The sequence below is a fragment of the Ranitomeya imitator genome, chromosome 4 (assembly GCF_032444005.1).
Source record: "Ranitomeya imitator isolate aRanImi1 chromosome 4, aRanImi1.pri, whole genome shotgun sequence".
Lineage (NCBI taxonomy): Eukaryota > Metazoa > Chordata > Amphibia > Anura > Dendrobatidae > Ranitomeya > Ranitomeya imitator.
In genome coordinates this window covers 658,454,966-658,481,142 of record NC_091285.1, presented here as the reverse complement: position 1 = coordinate 658,481,142, position 26,177 = coordinate 658,454,966, and the positions used below count along the sequence as shown (strand labels likewise).

General features: G+C 44.9%; 1 protein-coding gene across 1 annotated transcript in view; it reads right to left on the bottom strand.

The window, feature by feature from the left end:
• Positions 1-3,986: 3,986 nt before the first annotated feature.
• The window catches only part of LOC138677149 (LIM homeobox transcription factor 1-alpha-like), a 102,030-nt gene continuing 79,839 nt past the window's right edge, over positions 3,987-26,177 (bottom strand). Inside the window, exons 4-9 of the mRNA XM_069767058.1 lie at positions 16,271-16,503; positions 10,231-10,382; positions 7,310-7,387; positions 6,419-6,536; positions 6,076-6,228; positions 3,987-4,546 (exon numbers count right to left, since the gene is read on the bottom strand). Coding sequence (XP_069623159.1) covers positions 4,395-4,546; positions 6,076-6,228; positions 6,419-6,536; positions 7,310-7,387; positions 10,231-10,382; positions 16,271-16,503 — 886 coding nt within the window. The 3' untranslated portion in view covers positions 3,987-4,394. The remainder of the gene's footprint in view (positions 4,547-6,075; positions 6,229-6,418; positions 6,537-7,309; positions 7,388-10,230; positions 10,383-16,270; positions 16,504-26,177) is intronic.

Here is a 26,177-nt window from a genome sequence, read left to right as displayed (position 1 = left end):
CATACCTCTCGACAGTCTCGGATTCAGCGGATCCACATCCCTCCACCTGCAGAGCCATGCACTGCACATAACATATATGGCTGCACTGTGTACACAGGACCTGTGATGAGGTCACAGGAGGGGAGGAGTCAGTGGGGTCACATGATCAGGGGCCTCAGTGTATGCAGGTTGTCATGCTGTCAACCATGCTGTGCTGGTTGTCATGGTGATGGATGAGGGGAAGTTTATGTGTGGGGTAAGGAGGGAAGCCGCGTGTACAGAGCGGAGCCGGGTGTGTACGGAGCGGAGCTGGGTGTGTACGAGGTGTACGGAGCAGAGCCGGAGGTGTACGAAGCAGAGCCGGGTGTGGAGGAGGTGTACGGAGCAGAGTCGGGTGTGTACGCGGTGTATGGAGCGGAGCCGGGTGTGTAGGAGGTGTTCGGAGCGGAGCCGGGTGTGTAGGAGGTGTACGGAGCGGAGCCGGAGTTGTACGGAGCAGAGCCGGGTGTGTAGGAGGTGTACGGAGCGGAGCTGGGTGTGTAGGAGGTGTATGGAGCGGAGCCGGGTGTGTACGAGGTGTGCGAAGCGGAGGTGTACAGGTGTGTACGAGGTGTACAGTGCGGAGTTGTATGAGTACGGAGTGGAGCCGTGTGTGTGTGCGAGGTGTATGGAGTGGAGCCGTGTGTGTGTGCGAGGTATATGGAGCAGAGCCGGGTGTGTACGAGGTGTATGGAGTGGAGCCGGGTGTGTAGGAGGTGTACGGAGCGGAGCCGGAGGTGTACGGAGCAGAGCCGGGTGTGTAGGAGGTGTACGGAGCAGAGCTGGGTGTGTAGGAGGTGTACGGAGCAGAGCCGGGTGTGTACGAGGTGTGCGAAGCGGAGGTGTACAGGTGTGCATGAGGTGTACAGTGCAGAGTTGTATGTGTATGGAGCGGAGCCGTGTGTGTGCGAGGTGTATGGAGCGGAGCCAGGTGTGTGCGAGGTGTACGGAGTGGAGCCGGGTGTGTGCGAGGTGTATGGAGCGGAGCCGGGTGTGTGCGAGGTGTGCGAAGCGGAGGTGTACAGGTGTGTATGAGGTGTATAGTGCGGAGTTGTATGTGTATGGAGTGGAGCCGTGTGTGTGCGAGGTGTATGGAGCGGAGCCGTGTGTGTGCGAGGTGTATGGAGCGGAGCCGTGTGTGCGAGGTGTATGGAGCGGAGCCGTGTGTGTGCGAGGTGTATGGAGCGGAGCCGGGTGTGTGCGAGGTGTACGGAGTGGAGCCGGGTGTGTGCGAGGTGTACGGAGTGGAGTCGGGTGTGTGCGAGGTGTACGGAGTGGAGCCGGGTGTGTGCGAGGTGTACGGAGTGGAGCCGGGTGTGTGCGAGGTGTACGGAGTGGAGCCGGGTGTGTGCGAGGTGTACGGAGTGGAGCCGGGTGTGTGCGAGGTGTATGGAGCGGAGCCGGGTGTGTGCGAGGTGTGCGAAGCGGAGGTGTACAGGTGTATAGTGCGGAGTTGTATGTGTATGGAGTGGAGCCGTGTGTGTGCGAGGTGTATGGAGCGGAGCCGTGTGTGTGCGAGGTGTATGGAGCGGAGCCGTGTGTGTGCGAGGTGTACGGAGTGGAGCCGTGTGTGTGCGAGGTGTACGGAATGGAGCCGGGTGTGTGCGAGGTGTACGGAGTGGAGCCGGGTGTGTGCGAGGTGTACGGAGTGGAGCCGGGTGTGTGCGAGGTGTACGGAGTGGAGCCGGGTGTGTGCGAGGTGTATGGAGCGGAGCCGGGTGTGTGCGAGGTGTACGGAGTGGAGCCGGGTGTGTGCGAGGTGTACGGAGTGGAGCCGGGTGTGTGCGAGGTGTATGGAGCGGAGCCGGGTGTGTGCGAGGTGTGCGAAGCGGAGGTGTACAGGTGTGTATGAGGTGTATAGTGCGGAGTTGTATGTGTATGGAGTGGAGCCGTGTGTGTGCGAGGTGTATGGAGCGGAGCCGTGTGTGTGCGAGGTGTATGGAGCGGAGCCGTGTGTGTGCGAGGTGTATGGAGCGAAGCCGTGTGTGTGCGAGGTGTATGGAGCGGAGCCGTGTGTGTGCGAGGTGTACGGAGTGGAGCCGGGTGTGTGCGAGGTGTACGGAGTGGAGCCGGGTGTGTGCGAGGTGTACGGAGTGGAGCCGGGTGTGTGCGAGGTGTACGGAGTGGAGCTGTGTGTGTGTGCGAGGAGCCACATGTGTACGGAGCGGAGCCGTGTGGGGCCATTATACAGTGTGGAGCACTGTGTGGTGTATATATGTGTGTATACTGTGCCCCCCTGTGCACAGTATCTGTGATACATATACATGTCCCTGCCTTGTAATAACGTCCCCTGTCCTGTATTAACGTTTCCAGTCCAGTAATCCCATCCCCGTCCTGTAATAACATACCTTGTCCTGTAGTAATGGTCTGTCTTGTCAGTATGATCACAGGAGGCCGAATCCCTTACTCTGGAAGTCTGCAGTGGGACAATGCAGCGGGCCCTGAATGGGAGGAGGGGGTGTCCCAGCGGTGCAATGCTGCGGGCTTGATGTTGGCGGTGAGCTAAGTGGAGTGCATTCCTTTCATGGCGGCCATATTTCTGAAGCTGTGGGCCAATGGAGGCGGCGCATGTGGAGATTATGATCTTGGTCCAGATGCGATCTCAGTCTGCGCATGCGCCGCCTGTGGCGGCCGTCTTCCTGAAGTCTTCCGTAGGGAAACAATGCACTTACACCATAGCCTGGAGCCCTCATTATCATAGGAATATGTCAGGTAATTGTTTTTCTAAAGCTTTATAGTGTAGTTTTAGGTCAGGGAGGGATGGTTAGGGATGAGCTAGCAAGGTGCAGGGACAGGTAGTGATGGCTACTTGCGGACATGTGCGGCACTTACGATGAGACAAAAAACTACTGCTAGCAGTGTTTTTTTTCCCGCTGCTGCAAGTACCGCATTTGCCGGATTGCAGCAAAACCGCAAGTGCCGCACATGTCCGCAAGTCCCATAGGGAATGAATGAGGCCGAACGCCGTGTTGCCTTAAGTGATCCGCAGGTGCAGAAAAACCGCCGAATCTGCCATGAATGGCAAAAATCACTGATGTGAAAGTAGCCCAAATCACTGCCGACAGTGTCTGCGTTAAAAAGAAAAAATAATCTCCAACATGGATCTTCTAAAAAGTCAATTTATTGGAAACAATTTAAAATGCAAACATTTGCAAAAAAGAGATGGGGGTCCCTGATGGTCGAAACGCGTCGGCGTTGACCACATGGGACCCCCATCTCTTTTTTGCAAATGTTTGCATTTTAAAGTGTTTCCAATAAATTGACTTTTTAGAAGATCCATGCTGGAGATTATTTTTTCTTTTTCATTGCTGGCTCTGGACTACGCCCTTGACCAAGGCGGCTCCGTGCGTGGACATCATTGCACTGTTGAGGGATTGGTGAGCTGACTTATTTTCTTCCCATTTTTTGGGAAGACCAGAGGTGAGTATGTGTTTTTCTTAAACGTGTAAATGTGTATGGAATGTGTGCCTGCTTACAGAGGGGCTATGTGGGGGCTCATACTGTATTTAAGAGGCTATGTTAAGGCTAATATTGTATATATATATATATATATATATATAGGGAGGTTATGTGAGGGCTCTTACAATATATAGGGGATATATGGGGCTGATACTGTATATAGGGGACTATGTAGAGGCTCATACTGTATATGGGGGCAATGTGGGGGCTCATTCTGTATATACGGAGGTTATGTGAGGGCTTAGACTGTATACAGGGTCTATGTGAGGGCTCATACTTTATATTGTAGGCTATGTGGGGGCTGATAATGTATATAGGTGTATATGTGGGGGGCTCATACTGTATATGGGGGCTCATTCTAAATATAGAACAGTTATGTGGGGGCTCATATGGTATATAGAGGGTTGTGTGAGGGCTAAAATGGTATATTGGGGGGTGTCAGTATACTTAATTATGTTATTTCAATTTTCGCTTCTGGCAGCAAAAAAATCTTGAATCGGCCCAGTATAGTCTCGTAATTTGCCATCAATCAGATGAAATTTAATTGTTAAAATATTCAATTAGGAAAAATACAACTCCAGACAACCACAACCTTTACTTTATTCAACCCGATTTTCAGCCGTAGATCTTCATCTTTTCCTCATTCATTGTCTTATAGTTATTGAAATGTGCACAAGAACTTTGGAATAACAGTTGCATGCCAAAGAAAACTGTCAGAAGAAGGAATGTATTCTTATGAATTACACAGGTACTGTAGATACTATGGATTTTATAACCTTTGGGGTCATCTGAATTTCTCAATCCATAACTCCATAGATGAGATTTTTAGGTCCTGATATTTTGGATGTAGATTGGATGATTACCACCTTGGTGAAAATGTGCAACTGACCGTGACAGTTACATATTACATGCGGTGGTCAAGAGGCAAAATAAGAGTTCTGCATGGAGTAGAGACGATCGATGGGTCCTGCTCGGGCCTGTAGGTTGCTTCCATCAGATGACGTCAGTAAAGATCCATTTAGATAATTGAGACTATCACTGTCCATATCATGAAAAACGTTATCAGCATCTATTAAAAAAGACAAATGTATCAGAAAATGAATTATTTAAACCTGAATATCTCTTTAAGGTGTAAGGAGGTGAAGCACAAGAAGAGTCCGGGGGCGGTTACCTTCTCGGCTCTATGCCTGGAACCATTGAACTGTGCTAGAGGTTCCCCAGGGGGCAGACTTAGAGACTGGGACAGGAAGGAAGCTGGGCTGAGAGTGGGGAAGGCACACGTGCAAGGAGCAAAGCAGCATGAGCAGCGGTCAGAGCAGGGCGCAGCTGCGCTCCGGGAGAGAGAGAGCTCCCGGTCAGAGGAGATTGCCCAGAAAGACTGCATCTTGTGAGTACATGAAAGTGGACTCTGCTGTGACTGGAGAGAGGCGCTTTGAGACCCGTGCAGAGACATTGGCCCGTGCAGAGTCTGTGACCCCCTGGTACCCACGGTATTAGTACAGAGACTGTGACCCCTGGTACCCACGGTATCAGTGCAGAGCCCCTGATTCCTGTCCTGGTGAGAGACTTAATAATAGACTGACCATCGTTTTCCCGGGATAGGCTGTGCTGTAAAAGCTAAAGACTCAGAGCCTGTGCATATCACATTAACTCCCGAAAACCCCGGCAGCGGGCTCCTAAAGACTAATCAGCCCACGGACAACTGAGAGACGAGAAGTGCCGCCGTTTCTCGGCGCCTACGTTGGAGAAGACAACCCTTCAAGCAAGTCCTCATCAGACTGATAAGTGTTCTTTTTCTCAAGGAATCCTGCTTAATTCTCTTACACTGTTTGACGCCCACATTTTTACACTGTTTTATTGTTAGTTACATTCTACTGCTTCCTCCCTGCGAGGAGAACCTGATTCCTGTTATTAAACCCCTCAACTGTTGGACTGTCTGTTCCGTGGTGACCCACTCAGTACCTGCATACTATTACAAAGGCTCTATTCCTATCACACTTTTGGTTTACATTCATCATCAGTGCCAGGTGTGAGTGCAGAGTAAGTATACCACACAGGTATATATGTCGCCTATTGGATTCCTGTGTAAAAGGCAGCCTAACCTTTTCATGACCTTGGGATTTTCCACTTTTGGGATTTCATTTTTTACTCCAATTTTTCTAAGAGCCACAACTTTTTTTTTATGTTTACCTCCTTATAGCCTCGTGATGGCTTGTGGGACGAGTTGTACTTTTCAATGACACCATTGATTTTACCATATAGTGTACCGGAAAATAGGAAAAAAATCCAAGGGCAACGAAATTGCAACAAAAAAGTGATATTACTCTTTTTTTTTCTTTTATTTACCATGTTCAATATATGGATAAACTGACATGGGAATATGATTTTTCAAGTCAGTACGAGTATGCAGATACAAAAAAAAAATTGGTACTTCCAAAAGGTGGTGCTAGAGTTCTATAGTCCTCTTTCTCTCTGAAGAGACAATTTGCATATTTCCCAGAGAAGCATTGCAAGGCTTAAAAGTCTCCTCACCTTGACATGTCGGTCTCCGCAAGGTAATATACATTGTGATTTGAAAGCATCTGTAGCTTTACTTACCGTATGGATGTAAATGGTCACCAGGCAGTTGAGGAGGAGTAAGACTTTGCCGGTAGAGATCTGTGTTGTAGAGACTCTGGTCTATTTGGAGGAGTGACTGCTGTTGTAACCTAGAATATGGCATCATTACGCCTTCTAAGCCACTGCTGCCATCTGAAGGATGCAAACAGAAATGCAACGCAAATAAAAGTTAGAATCTGGTTCCAATGGGCAACATGATTTCTATGTTTAATAGCCTATTATTTATCTGGCATAGTAGCACCACCTGGTCAATACACGCTGAGCACCCTAGACTCTGAAAAGAGAGGCTAGCATAAAATGTCATCATCATGGGTCAACTAACCTTCACTGTCGTCATTACTCTGTCTACTACTTCCGTGATTCCCACAAGCAGAGCCCAGACGCTGTGATGCCAACTGTTCATGGTCCTGTTGTTGCTGCCTCCGGGCTATTTTCTTCATCTACAGTATATATGACTAAATTAAGTAAGAGCCGGGTAAACACACTGTCATAATCAAAATCAATGGGCTAATAAAGTCCACAAGGTCATTATCTAAAGTAGAAATGGGGTAATGAGATCATACCCCCAGAAGAAACCATAAGGCGAAACTCAGAGTCAGGTTGATGATGTTATTATAATTGGTTGTATATGCATTTCTGAAAGAATAAATCATGTAGGTAAACTAAATGCCTTTGGTGATAATTGGTCCCCAGGGAGCGTCTTAATTACGGGCTATTCTCGCTTTCTCTTTCTTGCTTCAGGGCATAGAAAGAAAAGTAACCCAAGGAGGGAAGTGATCACGAAGTGGTGGTGGAAGACATAAACTAGTACTGGCGTTCACTGGGAATGTGAAGATTGTACCTTGACATAAGTCCGAGGCTTGCATACTTATTTATTAATTAGAATATGCGACTGGCACCATTGATAAGAGTATTTGGGCCTGTTAACGTCACTGCACCAGTGGTGGAGCAGGTATGAAGACAACCGCTGTCCATATAACCTATTAGTGCGTATACACATAGGTCCCCATAGTAAAAGAGACCCTCGTGAAAGTGGACTCAAGTTTTCCATGTATTACAAACTTTTCATCTAAGTGACCACCATGTAATTCTGTTTGTGGCTGATATGTAGTAGTCAGCCGATTGCCAAAGGAACTGTAGTATAAATGGCGTTGTTTCTGAGGAGACAATCCCTTTAATGATAAAGAGAGTTTGTAAAGACCTGTATCTGTACCTTGGCTCTCTGGTTTTGGAACCAAACCTGAACAACACGCACGGTCAGACCGGTCTCTGCTGCCAGTGTCTCCCTCACCTGCAAGGAGAAACACCAAGTAAGCATACACAATATGTGCCCCGTCCACATTTCACCCACAGGAGCTGTAACGAGCTCTCATTCAAAATCCATAGGAAGTCATGGTCAGCACGTCTACAGCTGTCACAGCTCCCACTCTTATAGGAAGGCTTGCTACAAGATATTGGAGGTGTCTCTTGGAATTTTTTGTCCAACCATCCACAAGAGTGTCAGGGAGAACACTAGAGAGATCACACAGATCCCACCGCTGCCACCAATTTGTCAGGGATAACAGCGGGGGGAATCGCGAAGATCCCACCACAACACCAATAAACATATTTTACCTCACCATGCAATGGTGCCACTCCACTACGCGCGTTTCAGCGAAGTGCCATTGTCAGGGGGGGTGGCACCTTCGCATGGTGAGGTAAAATATGCTTATTACATTCATTACATCAATGTACGATATTATGGTTTTCACATCTATGCTCCAGTGTTCTATTCAATGTGTATTACAGGCACTTTAGCCGTAATGTTGAGGGTTATGGGAATATAGTCAATATACTATATGATTTTTTTTCTAGTCTCTGGATGCAAGTTTTATTTATTTTGGTACTTATTTGTGTATTTTCAATCTTTGACTGTGTAGTTTAGTAGCATTACATCTTGCCATCTTGCTCTCGCCTGCCATCTGGTGGTGCCACTTACTTTCTTTGGCTCATCACCCTGTCACTTTTTTAACATTGTTTGTCTTTTAAATTATTTCTAATAAAATATTGTAATTTTATTGTTCATCTAACGCCTCTTCTTATATGCTCTCTCTATCCTAGAGTTAGTGGCTGCCTCTCAACAGATCCCCTGTCATAATTACCGGTTCACAGCAAGAGGTCCTACTTCAATGGAGGTTTTGGAACCATTCATCAGTTATAATTAATCAAAGTGAGGGTGATATGTTCCCTCTCCGGAGATATCTTTTTGGATTTTACAATTTGTCTCTACGACAAAGAGCATTTGTGAGGTCAGACACTGATGTTGGGGAGAGGGCCAGGCTCACAATCTCCATTCTAGTTTATCCCATAGATGTTGGATGGGGTTGAGGTCGGGGCTCTGTGCGTCCGGTCATGTTTTCCCACAGTGCTCTTACTCAACCATATGTTTGTGGACCTGTTTGTGGACTGGGCACAGTCGGAAAAAGGCCTTCGCCGAACTGTTCCTACAAAGAAGGAAGTGACGATTGTTTAAGCGGTGCGAAATATGTTGGCGCTATTTAAATACAATTATTATTATTATTTATTTATTATTGCCCACAATGTTTTTTTTTATGATGAACTGATTGAGATTTCTCTTTGCTGAAGAAGGTTTAGACAGTTATGGAGTCAGCACTCCTCAGCACTGGGTGACCCCACTCGGTAACATTATGGGGTCTCCACTTCATGGCTGAGTTACAGCGGCTCCTTCCACTTCTCAATAATAACACTCATAGGTAATTGGGAAGATTTAGAAGGAAGAAATGTCATGAACAGACTTGTTACACTGGTGGCCCCTATTACAGGACCGCGCTGGTATCAGTGAGCTCTTTACAACCAGCCATTCTGTCACATGTTAGTAAAGGCAGACAGCAGTGCGAGGGGGCCAAAGTTATACACTGGAGGCAATGGGGCTGGATGGATTTACACCGGTCACAATGGTGCTGAAAGTTGTACACAGGGGTGGCGGGGCCGGATGTTATACACCATGGGTAAGGGGCTGGTAGTTATACACTGGGGTTGATGGGGTCAGATGTTATACATCGGAGGCAAGGGACTGGATGTTATACACTGGGGGTGAGGGACTGGATGTTATACCCCGGGGGCGAGGGACTGGATGCTATACCCCGGAGGCGAGGGACTGGATGTTATACACTGGGGGTGAGGGACTGGATGTTATACACTGGGTGTGAGGGACTGGATGTTATACCCCGGGGCGAGGGACTGGATATTATACACTTGGGGAGAGGGACTGGATGTTATACACTTGGGGCGAGGGACTGGATATTATACACTTGGGGAGAGGGACTGGATGTTATACCCCATGGGCGAGGGACTGGATGTTATACCCCGGAGGCGAGGGACTGGATGTTATACCCCGGAGGCGAGGGACTGGATGTTATACACTTGGGGCAAGGGACTGGATGTTATACCCCATGGGCGAGGGACTGGATGTTATACCCCGGAGGTGAGGGACTGGATGTTAAACCCCGGAGGCGAGGGACTGGATGTTATACACTTGGGGCAAGGGACTGGATGTTATACCCCATGGGCGAGGGACTGGATGTTATACCCCGGGGGTGAGGGACTGGATGTTATACACTTGGGGCAAGGGACTGGATGTTATGCCCGGGGGGCAAAAGGCTGATTGTAAAATTGGAATTCAATGATTAAGATGTGGAGCCCAATCCTTTTCTCCATAACATGTAGAGTAAGGGAAGAGCCAGAAGCTCACCACCATAGCCAAATGCAGCACAATTTAGTTTCACAATTGTGTAGTCATTTTTCCATCGTACAGCCACCATACCATGACTGCATCATCTGGCCATAACCTAAAGAGAGTTGCACGCAGTTGTCAGGTACAAATGTACTCTGAGCGAGCAGAATACGCTGAATACCCTGACTGTAAAAACCAGCATCTGCTAGTAAAGGTATCATTATATACTTATGTAAATCATTAAATAAAGTCCAAGCTGCTTTTGCCTAGGAGACTAATACGCCATACTGAAATTCTGTAAAAACAGAGGATGGAAAACGGAGACCATATAGATATAACTCTAACTATGTACTATTATAGTTTGCCTAGAGATGGTTTCTTATGAGCGGGTAGTTGGGTACCTTTCTGCAAGGCTTGGAAGACACCTCAAATGAAGCCTTAAAAGCTCTGCGCTGCTGGGTGGTGAGGATTGTTCTCGGCCTTTTCGATCTTTTAAGTTCTTTCGCTTCATCGCTTCCCTTGCCATGACTTCCATCCTCATCTTCACTTTTAACTGTAAGCAAAACATATTTCCAAGGATGAGCCAAAGCATGGTAGTTGTGCATACAAATACCATCTAATACCTCATGATCGTGAGTGTTTTAACAGGTTTCTGGTTATCTCTCTTTTATATCTATCTCTATACTTTTTATAGCACACCTATATATTAGTTGTACACTGAACAAAAATATAAATGCAACACTTTTGTACTGGTGACAGGACCTAGGCGTTTCGACTATCTGTCTTAGGGTAAGTTCACACAGGACTTTTTAGCTGCGTTTTTTTATGCTAATTTAGGTGCGTTTTTTGGTGCGTTTTTTGGGTAAGTTCACACAGGACTTTTTGCTGAGTATTTTTGCTGCGTTTTTTTATGCTAATTTTCAGCTGCTTATAGATGATTAGTTGGGAAACATTAATGCTCATCCTCCTATACCAAGACATGGCTAACACCTCACTACCAGAAACTCCCTCACAATAGATCACAATCAGGACACCTCACAATGGCTCACTGTCACTATGGACACCTCACTAACCACACCCCTAAGCTCTTGGCTGTGAGATCACTTCCTGCTGGCCATGATTTTTCTGCACCAAAAATGCAGCAAATAATGCTACATGCGTTTTTGCTGCGTTTTTGCATTGTTTTTTCCATCACCCATTCAAGTCAATGGGTGAAAAAACGCTGCAAAAACGCAGCAAAAACGCTGAAAGAAGTGACATGCCCTATGTCCAAAAAACGCAGCAAAGCAGAAAATAGTGATCAAACAAAAACCCAATGTGTGTGCATGAGATTTCTGAAATCTCATAGGCTTTGCTGGTACTGTAAAAAGCAGCTGAAAATTAGCACAAAAAACGCAGCAAAAATACGCAGCAAAAAAGTCCTGTGTGAACTTACCCTTAGACCGGAGTCACACATGCGAGAAACACGTCCGTGTCTCGCATGTGAACAGCAAGCTCTGGCGCCGGCACTTCGGAGCGGAGCGTGCGGCCGCATAGCAACACATGGAGCCGCACGCTCCACTTGGAAGTGCCGGCGCCAGAGCATGCTGTTCACATGCGAGACACGGACGTGTTTCTCGCATGTGTGACTCCGGCCTTAATCATGGGCTCCATGAGTAAGGCCGGCGTCACACTGGCGTTTAAAACGGCCGAGTGCAATGCGATAAAAAATCGCATTGCACTCGGACCAATGTTAACATATGGGGCAGCTCCCAACAGCCGACTTTTTGTCGGCCGTTTTCCTCGGTCCAAGACAATCGCAGCATGCTGCGATTGTCTCGGACCGAGGAAAAATCTCGCCTCACTCGCACCCATATAAGGCTATGGGTGCGAGTGAGACAGCGCACACCACTCGGATAACATACGAGTGATGTGCGTTATAAGCGGACCCCAGCAATGGAGGAGATGGAGAAATTCATTTCTCCGCCTCCTCCGCAGCTGTGCTCCGATCCTCCCTGTGCGAGAGAATCGGAGCACAGACGCATGAGACTCGGCTCCTGCTCTGCTGCGAGCAGGAGCCGAGTGTCATTAGCATATTGCATCCGATGCTCTCGCATCGGATGCAATACGCTAGTGTGACGCCGGCCTTAGACAGATAGTTGACACGTGTAGGTCCTGTCACCAGTACTTTATTGATTATTTCTGTTAAATATTAATTATTCTTATTTTTATTCTGTACCGAGCACATGGTTTCTTGCTGACACTATCAAAAGCTATTTCTGTGTATGTAGCTCAGAGTATAAGTTAACTCCATATACAGAAGACACGTGATCAGTGTTGAACATATATAAACGTCTCTTAGGAGGGTGTGGGGGGCTTTTGTCACGTGGGACGGTCACCTCCCTTCCTTCACCATCATTCTCCATGGACATAAGACAAGACACGAGGAACAACAGCTGTTAGCTACTCCATGCCATGATGACTTCAGACTTTCACACAGACAGATGACTTCTACCATTCAGGACCCTGGAAAGATGAGTAACAGGAGAAGCGCTGATATCTACACATGGACACTCTGTTTATAATTGTTTCATTTACCTTTTATGTTTTTGCTGCGATGGTGGATAACTCAATAAACCACTATACTTTCGTCAGAATATCATGACATTTTTCTTTTAAGAATAACGCACCTGGTTAAGTCTTGATTAGATATTTTTGCGCAATAACGATTTTTAACAATTTCTCATACCTATGGAGTTTTAAAATGTGTTAAATAAATGCTAAGATGTACATATGGAGGATTGCCTTCAAAAACAAAAGTGCTGTGTTTATATATTTGTTCAGTGTACATATATGTACAACTATCCATATTACGGGCTTATCTTCGATCATGTCTGAGTGTAAAAGATCCAGCGAGAAAACAATCAGCGATAATTCACTCAATTATCATTGACTGTATCTTTTACGTAAAAATAAGTTGATCACCTTTCACTAAAAGGGGTTGTCAATTCTTGGGGCTCAAGTCTGCAGTCACTATGTGATTGCAGACTTGTGAATTTTCAGAGAGTGTACAGTGCACACTATGAGGATTCTCCAGGGACAGCGCCAGCAGGCTGCCATGTGACAGCAAGTATTAAACATTCTCCCGACCACATTCCGACTACACGTGTCCAGTCTTTCTCAATTCACTTGTATTGAGAGAGGCCATGCACGTCTACTGCGCATGTGGTCGCATGTATGCAAGTAGCATACTGGCAGTCATACACTCACCTGCTCCCGGTACTGGAGAAACCTGACAGCGCACACATTGTGATGAGCGAACATTCTCGGAAAATGTGTTATCTGAGAATGCTTGGGTGTTATCTGAGTATCTTGAGCCTGCTCGAATAATATGTTCGAGTCCCCACTGCTGCATGGTTTGCGCATGTTAGATAGCCACAACACATGTGGGGATTGCCTGTTTGTTAGGTGAGGATTCACAAATCTGCAGTCACATAAAGTGACTGCAGACTTGAGCCCTAAGAATGGACAACCACTTTACCCCATGAACTTTTCCACATTTATTCATGTAACATCCACAAACTTAAATGCATTTTATTGGGATTTTATGTGATATACCAACACAAATAAGCAAGTGCTTGTGAAGTGTAATGACACATGGTTCTCGAAAGATTTTAAACATATAAATCTGAAAATTGTGACGTGCATGTGCATTCAGTCCCCTGTAGTCTGATAACCCTAAATAAAATCCTCAGTGACCAATTACCTTCAGAAGTCAGATAATTAGTAAATTGAGTCCACCTATGTGTAATTTATTCCCAGTATAAGTACATCTGTTCTGCGAAGGCCTCAAAGTTTTGTTTAAGAATATTAGTGATCAAACAGCATTATGAAAACTAAGGAGCACACCAGACAGGTCAGGGATAAAGTTGCTTGTGAAGAGCAAAGCAGGGTTAGGTGATAAAAAATATAGGGAAGGAAAAAAATTTAGCTGGGGCAAAGATTCCTAAATAAATATACATATGAGATCATACTAGCTGGTTCTGTTCCTCCTAAATAAATCTGTGGTCGTTTATAGTATTCATGAATATTGATTACAAATCCTTTTAGGCAGGTACAATTTACTATTCTCTGTCACTACAGACTGGGACCCTCTAGTGGATTACTGCTGTGAAATAACTTATCGATCTTATTTTTTGCACAGTGGTGGTCCTTCATACGCCCAGATAATCTGAGTGCATAGTGCCATTGCACTATTTTAATAATATCACCTTTTCATCTAATCTAAAAGTTATATTTTATTCACACTCTACCTTTCCTTTCATTCCCTATAATATTTATGATTATTTCTAGTGATGTACACTTTCGTGAATAAAAATAATTTTATAAAAACTAGACTTTTTCTATTTACGATAAAAAAAATAGCCTACGCTCTGAACATCTAACAAAGCACTGTCAAATCCATAATCCAAAATGAAAGGAGTATGGCACAACCTCAAGACTACCAAAACATGGCCATCTACCTAAGCTGATATCCCAATCAAGGAGAGCACTAATTAGAGAAACGGCCAATAGGTCAATGGTCACTCTAGAGGAGCTGCAGAGATCCACAGCTCAGGTGGGAGAATCTGTCCACATTACTACTGCAAGTCAAATACTCCACAGATCTGGCCTTTATTGAAGAGTGGCAAGATGAAAACCATTTTTGTAAGCGAGCCATAAGAAGTTCCATTTGCAGAATGCAAAAAGCCATCTAGGGGACACAGCTAACATGTGGAAGAAGGTGCTCTAGTCAGACAAGACTAAAGTAGAACTTTTGGGGCTAAATGCAAAATGCTATGTGTGGCAGAAAAGTAGCACTGCACATCACCCTGAAAACACCACCCCCAATGTCAAACATGGTGGTGGCAGCATCATACCATAGGAAGGCTTTTCTTCAGCAGAGACAGGGAAGCTGGTCAAAGTTGATGGAAAGATGGATGGAGCTAAATACAGGGCAATCCTGGAGGTAAACCAGTTTGGGGCTGCAAAAGACTTGAAACTGAAGCATGGATTCACTTCCAGCAGGATAACTACCCTAAACATACAGCCAGAGCTACAATGGAAGGTTTAGGACAAACCATATTCATATGTGTAAGTGGCCCAGTCACAGTTCACATTTAGAATGTGTGGCAAGACTTGAAAATTGCTGTACAAAGACGCCTCCATCCAATCTCACTGTGTGTGCAAAGAATAACGGGCAACAATGTCCCCTCTTCATGTGCAGACTGGTAGAGACACACCCAAAAGATCTGCAGCAGTAATTTCAGAGACACATGGTCCAACAAAGTATTGACTCAGGGAGAAAGAGTGTGTGTGTGTGAATACAAATGCACATCACAATTTTCAGATCTATATTTTTTTAAATATTCAGAAAACCGAGTATCATTTCCTTTACACTTCACAAATACTTGCTACTTTGTGCTGGCATATCACAAAAAATCCAAATATATAACATTTAAATTTGTAGATGTAATGTGAAACAATGTAGAAAAGGTCACGGGGTATGAATACTTTTTTCAAGACACTGTAAATATGTTTCTGTAATTTATCTGCCCACGTAAAAGGAGCTTTACCGGTTTCTAAGTATGATATCATCTCATGAGTTATTTTCAATAAGAATCAGACATGGATTATTATGTTCTGAGGTCTTTCAGAAACTCGGAAACCATCCTCAGAAACCAGAGCATCGTAAACATAGTTAGCAAAAAAAAAAATTATACTCACCCAACTCTCGCCTCTCTTATCGCTGGTACAACCTCTAAGAAGGCATCTCCGATGTGGCAAAGTCTAGTCTTGGTGCTGAAGATGCCATTGACAAAGAAGATGACCGGACCGGAGTGGGGCCTTGAGGCTAAATATGAGAGGGCCAGGTGAATATAACTTTAAGGCCACGTTCACACTATCAGTATTTGGTCAGTATTTTACATCAGTATTTGTAAGCCAAAACCATGAGTGGGTGATAAATATAGAAGTGGTGACGTGTTTCTATTATATTTTTCCTACGATTGTTCCACTACCGATTTTGGCTTACAAATACTGAGGTAAAATACTGACCAAATACTGGACGTGTGAACGTGGCCTAAAAATAAAAATGTATTCCCTTCACGGCTCGATATTCAACCAAGTGGCATTTTTCTGGATTTGCTTAAGTGAATCCAAATTTTGTATAAAATTTTAGGCTAATTCGATTCTGCCATCTCTACTCGGAAGTGGGAAAAATTATCTTTTTTGTATTGGCAGTTTGAATACTTTTTATTTTAAATTGAAAACTTTTACTGACCATCAACTCATCTGATCGAGATTAGTAATTATGGAGGTAGGTACAGCGATTAGGGCATGAACCGCATTACCCTATGTGCACACACATTTGTAGATGACAGAATCGTCTCGCTGTGTAAAAATAGAGAGTCTACGACCTACCTGATCCAGCTGGTGTGAGACTGAAGGCACTGAGCATCTCTCTCTCCCTTTCATAGTCACTTCGACACAGAAGCTGTCCCTCCTTTAAGACAAACTCATCTCCTCGCTCTAATCTTCGCTCACACTCGCAGCAGTAGAAGCAGGCCACATGGTACACGTGGCTGAGAACCCGCATGATGAATTCGGATGGCAGCACAGTTTTCAGGCAGCTGTTGCACTTGGTAGCAAAAAGCCTAGAAGACATGAATACTCAAGTAATTATTTGGAGAAATATATGTTGGAATTCTAGTACGAGACCCATTTCTATAAGAGTGTAATAAAAACCATGATGCATAGGTGTCCATCTTATCATATCTGTTCTTTAAGGGTCTATGGAAACAACCCAAAAATCTTGGGAAGCTTTAAGTGAGTTCCATTATGGAGCATATGGGGCATATGGTGACCAGGATGAAGGACATATTGGGACTTAGATATGGGTAATATAGGGATCAGGTTGAGGGACATACGGTATGGTGATCTGGATGAGGGACATATGGGGACTAGTATGGATGACATAACGGGCCCAAGATGTGAGACCTAGATTTGGGATATATGGGGAACAGGATAAGGGACATATTGAGACCTAAATATGGGATGTATGATGAACAGGATGAGGGACATGTTGGGACCAGGATATGGGACATATGGTGACCAGGATGAGGCACATATTAAGACCTCGATATGTGATATATGGTGACCAGGATGAGGGACATATGGTGACCAGGATGAGGGACATATTGGGACCTGGATGAGGGACATATGGGAACCTGGATATGGGATATATGGTGACTAGAATGAGGGATATATGGGACGGGTCCAGTTATGGTCACAACCTCTGCAACTTTGGGACACCCCTTATGACACCCCTACCAACCAGCTGAAAACTGCTCTTGAAGAGACTGGAAAGAAGCGATGTATGCGGCAGCACACAGTGTCCCTGTGTATTGTCCAATGGTCACTGCTGAGTGCTGCAATTTATCTCCTATTCCGTCTCTTGAGGTTACTGAGCAATATACATGGCTGCTGCTGTTCCTCCCCGCACATCAGTTATGGCCAGCCGTGGCCGAAGTAGTCTTGAGCTGATCGGTGATGGAAATGGGAAAAAAGGTGCAGCACTGGGAAATGGCCACTAAACAATGCACGGGCTGCTGTGTTCCTCCCGTACATCAATTACTTACTGCCCAAACAATATTCTGGTGATTGGTGTTGGACCCCATTGATTTTACATTACCTATCCTATGGATAGTTCATCAATACTTTGATCCTGAGCAACCCATTTAAAGGGGACAATCCCCCATTTTGCTATAAAGCATTACTAACTATACATTTATCAAAGGGCATCCTGCTGCTGGGACTGCCAAGGATCTTCATCATTATACTAATGCTATGGAGAAAAATAGACTGCCCATGTAATAAATGGTTTCCCCTATATTAACTTTGAATTACTAAATAGGGTGTTTGAAAATGTGTTTCATAAACCAGACAACCCCTTTTAGCTTAAAGCACACTGCCCCAGTAAGCAAAGAGATGTTAGGGCTCATACTCAATTGCGTGAAATACGGCCGAGTCTCGCATGTTAAAACCCGGCTCTGCCACCGGCACTCCAGAGTGGAGGTTGCAGCCGCATAGCAATACATGGAGCTACACGCTCCGCTCTGGAGTGCCAGCGGAAGGCTATAGGGCCTCCCACAATGCACTGAAAGGAGATAATGGCTCCTGCAGTGCTTTGCTAAAAAGGTTACCTGAGTTCAGGCTCACTTTACGGCAATGCTGCATGGGAATTTTCTCACACAGCGCCGCTGATGAGAGAATGAACTTGGGAGACCTTTCTCCCGGCAGCAACGGAGGGTTACATCTCGGAGGATTACCTCCGCCTGTTAATTCATCGCGGAGGCCCTGTAGAGCATTGACATCACTCGATGTCATTGTTCTACATGGGAGATCGTCGTGGGACATCCGTTACTAACTGGACTACAGCAGAAAGGTAAGTATAGGTTGGTTTATTATGTTATTTTTATTACAGGAGATCGAGGGCTTTGGGGACTAGGTGATTGGTGAGTATGTACTGTATGTTATGTGTTGTGTGTACTGCCTGTATTGTATGTCCTGTATGTCTGCTGTATGTTCTGTATGTTTTTTTTTTTACTACTGAACACATGTATTGTCTGATGGGACTACTTTCCCATCATCGGCTAGCTGTCACTGTGAGCATTCATTGCCGGATGGGAGCAGTAGTCCCATCAGACAATGGCTGCTTACACAGACCTACACACACACGCAGGGACACACACACACGTACACATACAGAGACACACACAGACACGCACACACACATACACGCAGACCCCGGCACACAGACACGCACATAGTCTCTGCCCACACACTTCCCTCCTCCCGATCTGCAGCGCTTCTCGCACCTACATCTGCAGCAAATCCGCAGATCTTTTTTACACGTGTGGATTTGCTGTGGATGTGCCTGACTCAGTGGAAGTCAATGGGTGCAGAAACGCTGCAGATCCGCAAAAAGAATTGACATGCAGCGGAAAATAAAACACTGCAAACCTGAGTGATAGATATATTGACAGAAAGACAGATAGATAGATACATACATCTATAGATAGATATGTTGATAGATAGATAGATAGCTAATAGACGATAAATGATAGATAGATAGATAGATAGATAGATAGATAGATAGATAGATAGATAAATATGCAGCGCCCCAGGGTCCTGGTCGTTGCAGTAATATCATTCTCCTCTAGGGGGGAGTGGTGTTTGAAGGCAATAAAAGAGATCTCTATACCAGGTAACACAGACACACAACACATTTTGCACTCCAGTCCACCAGGGGAGCTATGCTCCTATTTATTGGGGCACTCTTCACAATTAGGTGGAACTCTTGGTCTGGAAAGGAAGTTAGTCAGATGCTAGTTGAGCTTCACTCAGCTAGTTGCTGCGTGAGCTCCGCTCAGTTTGTTGGTCCCTGACAGGGGTGGGATCCTGTCAGGCCTAGACAGAAGACCACGGAGCTGCGCCTGCCCCACGTGCGGCAGCTTCTAGAAAGAGACACGAACAGAGAACTGTATTGTAGAGAGTGAGAAGAAGTCATAGCAAAAGGAGAGGAAACCAGAAGGAGTTCTGCCCTACACGGACTGCCTACTTCTGAGGGGCAGGATCCGGTAGCCGGAACACCGAGGGAGCAACAGTTCTCTATGCCTTGCTCCAGAGACCGGCAGGACAGCTAATTCTACGTTACCTGCCCACCCTATACCCAAGAGGCAAGGTGGCACCCACGAGAGGCTGGAGCATGATAGAGTCCCTGTAAAAAGCTTCATGCCACCAGTCATACGGGTTTGTCCTATCCATCTGGGGGACAGAGAGAGACATAACATCTAGAACATCTACAACAGTTGTGAGGACCTTATGAGACACTTAGCAATAAGGCACTACAACACCCAGGTGCTAGAGGAAGGCTACTGATTTCCACCTGGATAAGGGGACTCTGGATTTGCCTTCAAACCGGCCGGACTCTGCCTGCCCTGTGATCTGTACTCTGGAATGTGGATGCTGAAACCTTCAGTAAAAAGGTAAAGAGACTGCAACCTTGTGTCCTCGTTCTTCACTGCACCTCACTCCATCTACCATCTACACTCTGGGAAGCCCTGGGGACACACTTCACCTGTGGGAAGGTACAGTTAAGGCCATATATTTTTGGACAAAGACAACATTTTTCTAATTTTGGTTATAGACTTTACCACAATGAATTTTAAACAAAACAATTCAGATGCAGTTGAAGTTCTGACTTTCAGCTTTCATTTGAGGGTATCCACATTAAAATTGGATGAAGGGTTTAGGAGTTTCAGCTCCTTAACATGTGCCACCCTGTTTTTAAAGGGACCAAAAGTAATTGGACAGATTAAATAATTTTAAATAAAATCTTCATTTCTAGTACTTGGTTGAAAACCCTTTGTTGGCAATAACTGCCTGAAGTCTTGAATTCATGGACATCACCAGACGCTGTGTTTCCTCCTTTTTGATGCTCTGCCAGGCCTTGACTGCGATGGTTTTCAGTTGCTGTTTGTTTGTGGACCTTTCTGTCTGAAGTATAGTCTTTAACAAGTGAAATGCTGCTCAATTGGGTTGGGATCAGGTGACTGACTTGGCCATTCAAGAATATTCCACTTCTTTGCTTTAATAAACTCCAGGGTTGCTTTGGCTTTATGTTTTGGGTCATTGTCCATCTGTAGTATGAAACGACGACCAATCAGTTTGGCTGCATTTGGCTGGATCTGAGCACACAGTATGGCGGCTCTGAATACCTCAGAATTAATTCGGCTGCTTCTGTCCTGTGTCACATCATCAATAAACACTAGTGACCCAGTGCCACTGGCAGCCATGCATGCCCAAGCCATCACACTGCCTCCGCCGTGTTTTACAGATGATGTGGTATGCTTTGGATCATGAGCTGTACCACGCCTTCATACTTTTCTTTTCTCTTTTCACCATTCTGGTAGAGGTTGATCTTGGTTTCATCTGTCCAAAGAATGTTCTTCCAGAACTTTGCTGGCTTTTTTAGATGTTTTTTAGCCTTTTTCTTCTTGATGCTTATGAGTGGCTTGCACCGTGCAGTGAACCCTCTGTATTTACTTTCATGCAGTCTTCTCTTTATGGTAGATTTGGATATTGATACGCCGACCTCCTGGAGAGTGTTGGTCACTTGGTCGGCTGTTGTGAAGGGGTTTCTCTTCACCATGGAGATTATCTGCGATCATCCACCACTGTTGTCTTCCGTGGGCGCCCAGGTCTTTTGTTGCATTGATGAGTTCACCAGTGCTTTCTTTCTTTCTCAGGATATACCAAACTGTAGATTTTGCCACTCCTAATATTGTAGCAATTTCTCGGATGGGTTTTTTCTGTTTTCGCAGCTTAAGGATGGCTTGTTTCACCTGCATGGAGAGCTCCTTTGACCGCATGTTTACTTCACAGAAAAACCTTCCAAATGCAAGCACCACACCTCAAATCAACTCCATGCCTTTTATCTGCTTAATTGAGAGTGACATAACGAAGGGATTGCCCACACCTGTCCATGAAATAGCCTTGGAGTCAATTGTCCAATTACTTTTGGTCCCTTTAAAAACAGGGTGGCACATGTTAAGGAGCTGAAACTCTTAAACCCTTCATCAAATTTTAATGTGGATACACTCAAATGAAAGCTGAAAGTCTGAACTTCAACTGCATCTTAATTGTTTTGTTTAAAATTTATTGTGGTAATGTCTATAACCAAAATTAGAAAAATGTTGTCTCTGTCCAAATATATATGGACTTAACTGTATACCATCTAGCTGCCATAACATTACCCCAGCGGACCCCTTAAAGCAACGTCGGTCATCCTGACCGAATACCACACGAACATTATCCCTTTAAAGACCTTCCCCTTTTACAACGGACCTCCCAATGGCCACGGACCGGGTCAGCCACCGTGACATCCCCCTTGAGAACCGAAGGACCCAGTACCGAGTTCCCCTGGCCCTTGGGGGCGCTCCAATCTGATCTATAGATAGATCTATCTATTGATCCATCTATCGATCTATTTATCTTTCATCTATCTATAGATCTATTTATCTATCTATAGATCTATCTATCTAGCTGTGTGTGTGTAAACATTATTCTTCAATGGAGTATATAAATGAAGAGGTTGGACAAGAAATTACATCACAATTCTTTTTTTGTTAAATAACAGATCTTTATTTAGCCTGCAAAAATGCATACAAATCTGCATGAAAAAAAAAACGCATGAAAATTCGCATAAAAAAACGCTACAAAACCGCATCAAATCCGCTAGGGTTTTTACCTGCGTTTTTTGCCAAGAGATGCTAAATCTGCACAGAAAATTCCACAGGCAAATCTGCAACGTGTGCACATACCCTGAGGGTTAACACTTCAACCACCAAAAATAATAGGAAATGTTCACTATGACTTTCGTTGGGCTACAGTTAAAAAATTTAAGTTGGAAAAACAGTTTTTGCTGTCCATAGCAACCAAATTTGAATTATTTTGGAATCCATACTTTGGTTGGTTGCTGTTGGTAACAAGACAGCTAATCATATGATCTATCTACATGGAAGTTTCTGTAGTGTAGTGGTTATCACGTTCCCCTAACACGTGAAATGTCCCTGGTTTGAAACCGGGCAGAAACACATTTTTTTTTAAATTTTGCGTTTGCTGTCACTTTGTTCCCATCTCTTTACAGGTTGAGTACAAGCCACCCCCATCATCTTCAACCCCATCTTGAGAGCGAAGAATAATCTGTCGAATATTCACATCACATCGGGTGTGATTCCTGCTGTTCGTAGTGTCTGGCAAAAAGAAACACCATTTGTGATTTTTTTTTAAAAAATGTAAAAAACTTTCCATAGTTAGTATTGTGCATGCGCTTAAATGGGTTACGGACAGTAAAAATTGAAAAGGAGTATGGAGGAGAATTGGGCTGAGGGCCGTGGGGAGCGCAGGAGAAGCCCATGCTTGCCCCCTCTTGCCAGTAATAGAATTGTGCAGTGGTGAATCTCCGCATCCCCCCATAACAGTGCCAGCGAGTGATCCTCATAGCGGGGGTGTCAGTGAGGGTGTAGAGGAAACACGGGAGTGTCGTTCTCTCTTATTCTCCAGAGCAATCCACTATCCTCAGAAACAGGCAATCCCGGCACGTGTTGAGACTGTCGAACATCCACGAGAATATGAGATCATATTATTCGAGCACGACGAAGAGCCTCGGTCAGCACCTGAGCGTGAGCAGATAGCATCTTATCCGAGCACGTTCGCTCCTCACTATTCTTTATGTCTTAGGGGCTGCGAGTAGTGGAAAATGTCCAGAAAAATTTTAGACCACCTGTGAATTTTGGTCCAGTTTAACAGAAAAAATAGAATAGTAGGCCGGCCACCCTGAATCCAGTATGGCGTCCAGCACATCCATACTTAGCAGTGTGACTTTGCAAGAAGTCCGGCGTTTAGTTTTGATTTGCACACGCAAAAAACTTTTCAGCTTGGTTAAGCACTTCGCACATTTCCGCAATGTCTCCCTGGACTTGTCCAGCAAAAAAATTGGTTACGAGAAGGCGAGGCCGCGTGAGGCGTCTGCGATGCAGATCTGTGCTCCCCAGCAGCAATTAGCCGGCGCAGGCAGCTCCCAGCTAATAAACACCGTGTCAGCCTCCATTACACCGTGAAGGCTGTGGATCCGGTGCCAGCGTCAGGAGCGCCCGAAAAGCCTCTCTCTTTTTTAATATAGCTGGAATCCAGTTAAGGCGATGTAATAATGTCTGGATTACCGGAGCCGGCTCATAATAAATCTCCGCTGTGTAACCCTGTATCAACAGGAGAACGCAATGAAATTATTCCTGGATTAGACACTAACAGCGATCTGACAGCAATATCTGGTGTGTGTTCACATCTATCTGTCTATCTATCATCTCACTCTTTCTCGCTTTGTCTTTCATTTTTTCTTTCTTTCTATTTATTTTCTTTCTTTCTCTCTCTTCTTTCTATACTTTTTTTCTCTTTTTGATTCTTTTTCTTTCTTTCTTTCTTTCTTTCTTTCTTTCTTTCTTTCTTTCTTTCTTTCTTTCTTTCTTTCTTTCTCTATTTCCCTCTTTTTTTCCTTCTTTCTCTTTTTTTCTATCTTTTTTCTTCTTTCTTTCTCACTTTCTTTCCCCTTTTCTATATTTTCTCCTCTTTCTTTCTATCCTTTTTTTTCCCTTTTTTGTTTATGTTTCTTTGCCTACTTCTTTCTTTCTCTTTTTCCTTTCTAACCTTTTTTCTTTTTGTTAATTTTTCCTCTCTTTTCTATTACTCTATTTCCTTTTGGGAAATATACTCCGTCGCTGGGCAATATACTATGTGGCTGGGCAATATACTACGTGGCTGGGCAATATACTACGTGGCTGGGCAATATACTACGTGGCTGGGCAATATACTATGTGACTGGGCAATATACTACGTGACTGGGCAATATACTACGTCGCTGGGCAATATACTACGTGACTGGCCAATATACTACGTGACTGGGCAATATACTATGTGGCTGGGCAATATACTACGTGGATAGGCAATATACTACATCGCTGGGCAATATACTACATGGCTGGGCAATATACTACGTGGCTGGGCAATATACTACGTGGCTGGGCAATATACTACGTGGCTGGGCAATATACTACGTGGCTGGGCAATATACTACGTGGCTGGGCAATATACTACGTCACTGGGCAATATAATACGTAGCTGGGCAATATACTACGTGACTGGCCAATATACTACGTGGCTGGGCAATATACTACGTGACTGGGCAATATATTACGTGGCTGGGCAATATACTACGTGACTGGGCAATATACTACATCGCTGTGCAATATACTACGTGGCTGGGCAATATACTATGGCTGGGCAATATACTACGTCGCTGGGCAATATACTACGTGACTGGGCAATATACTATGGCTGGGCAATATACTACGTCGCTGGGCAATATACTACGTGACTGGGCAATATACTATGGCTGGGCAATATACTACGTCGCTGGGCAATATACTACGTGACTGGGCAATATACTACATGACTGGGCAATGTACTACGTGGCTGGCAATATACTACGTGGCTGGGCAATATACTATGTCGTTGGACAATATACTACGTCGCTGGGCAATATACTACGTGACTGGCCAATATACTACGTGACTGGGCAATATACTACGTCGCTGGGCAATATACTACGTGACTGGGCAATATACTACATGACTGGGCAATGTACTACGTGGCTGGCAATATACTACGTGGCTGGGCAATATACTATGTCGTTGGGCAATATACTACGTGGCTGGGCAATATACTACGTGACTGGGCAATATACTACGTGACTGGGCAATATACTACGTGACTGGGCAATAAACTACGTAGCTGGGCAATATACTACGTGACTGGGCAATATACTACATGACTGGGCAATATACTACGTGACTGGGCAATATACTACGTCGCTGTGCAATATACTACATGACTGGGCAATATACTATGTGACTGGGCAATAAACTACGTGACTGGGCAATATACTACGTGACTGGGCAATAAACTACGTAGCTGGGCAATATACTACATGACTGGGGAATATACTACGTGACTGGGCAATATACTACGTGGCTGGGCAATATACTACGTGACTGGGCAATATACTACGTGGCTCGGCAATATACTACGTGACTGTGCAATATACTACGTCGCTGTGCAATATACTACGTGGCTGGGCAATATACTATGTCGCTGGGCAATATACTACGTAGCTGGGCAATATACTACGTGACTGGGCAATATACTACGTCGCTGGGCAATATACTACGTGACTGGGCAATATACTACATGACTGGGCAATGTACTACGTGGCTGGCAATATACTACGTGGCTGGGCAATATACTATGTCGTTGGGCAATATACTACGTGGCTGGGCAATATACTACGTGACTGGGCAATATACTACGTGACTGGGCAATATACTACGTGACTGGGCAATATACTACGTGACTGGGCAATAAACTACGTAGCTGGGCAATATACTACGTGACTGGGCAATATACTACATGACTGGGCAATATACTACGTGGCTGGGCAATATACTATGTGACTGGGCAATAAACTACGTGACTGGGCAATATACTACGTCGCTGTGCAATATACTACGTGGCTGGGCAATATACTACGTGGCTGGGCAAAATACTACGTCGCTGGGCAATATACTACATAGCTGGGCAATATACTACGTGACTGGCCAATATACTACGTGGCTGGGCAATATACTACGTGACTGGGCAATATACTACGTGG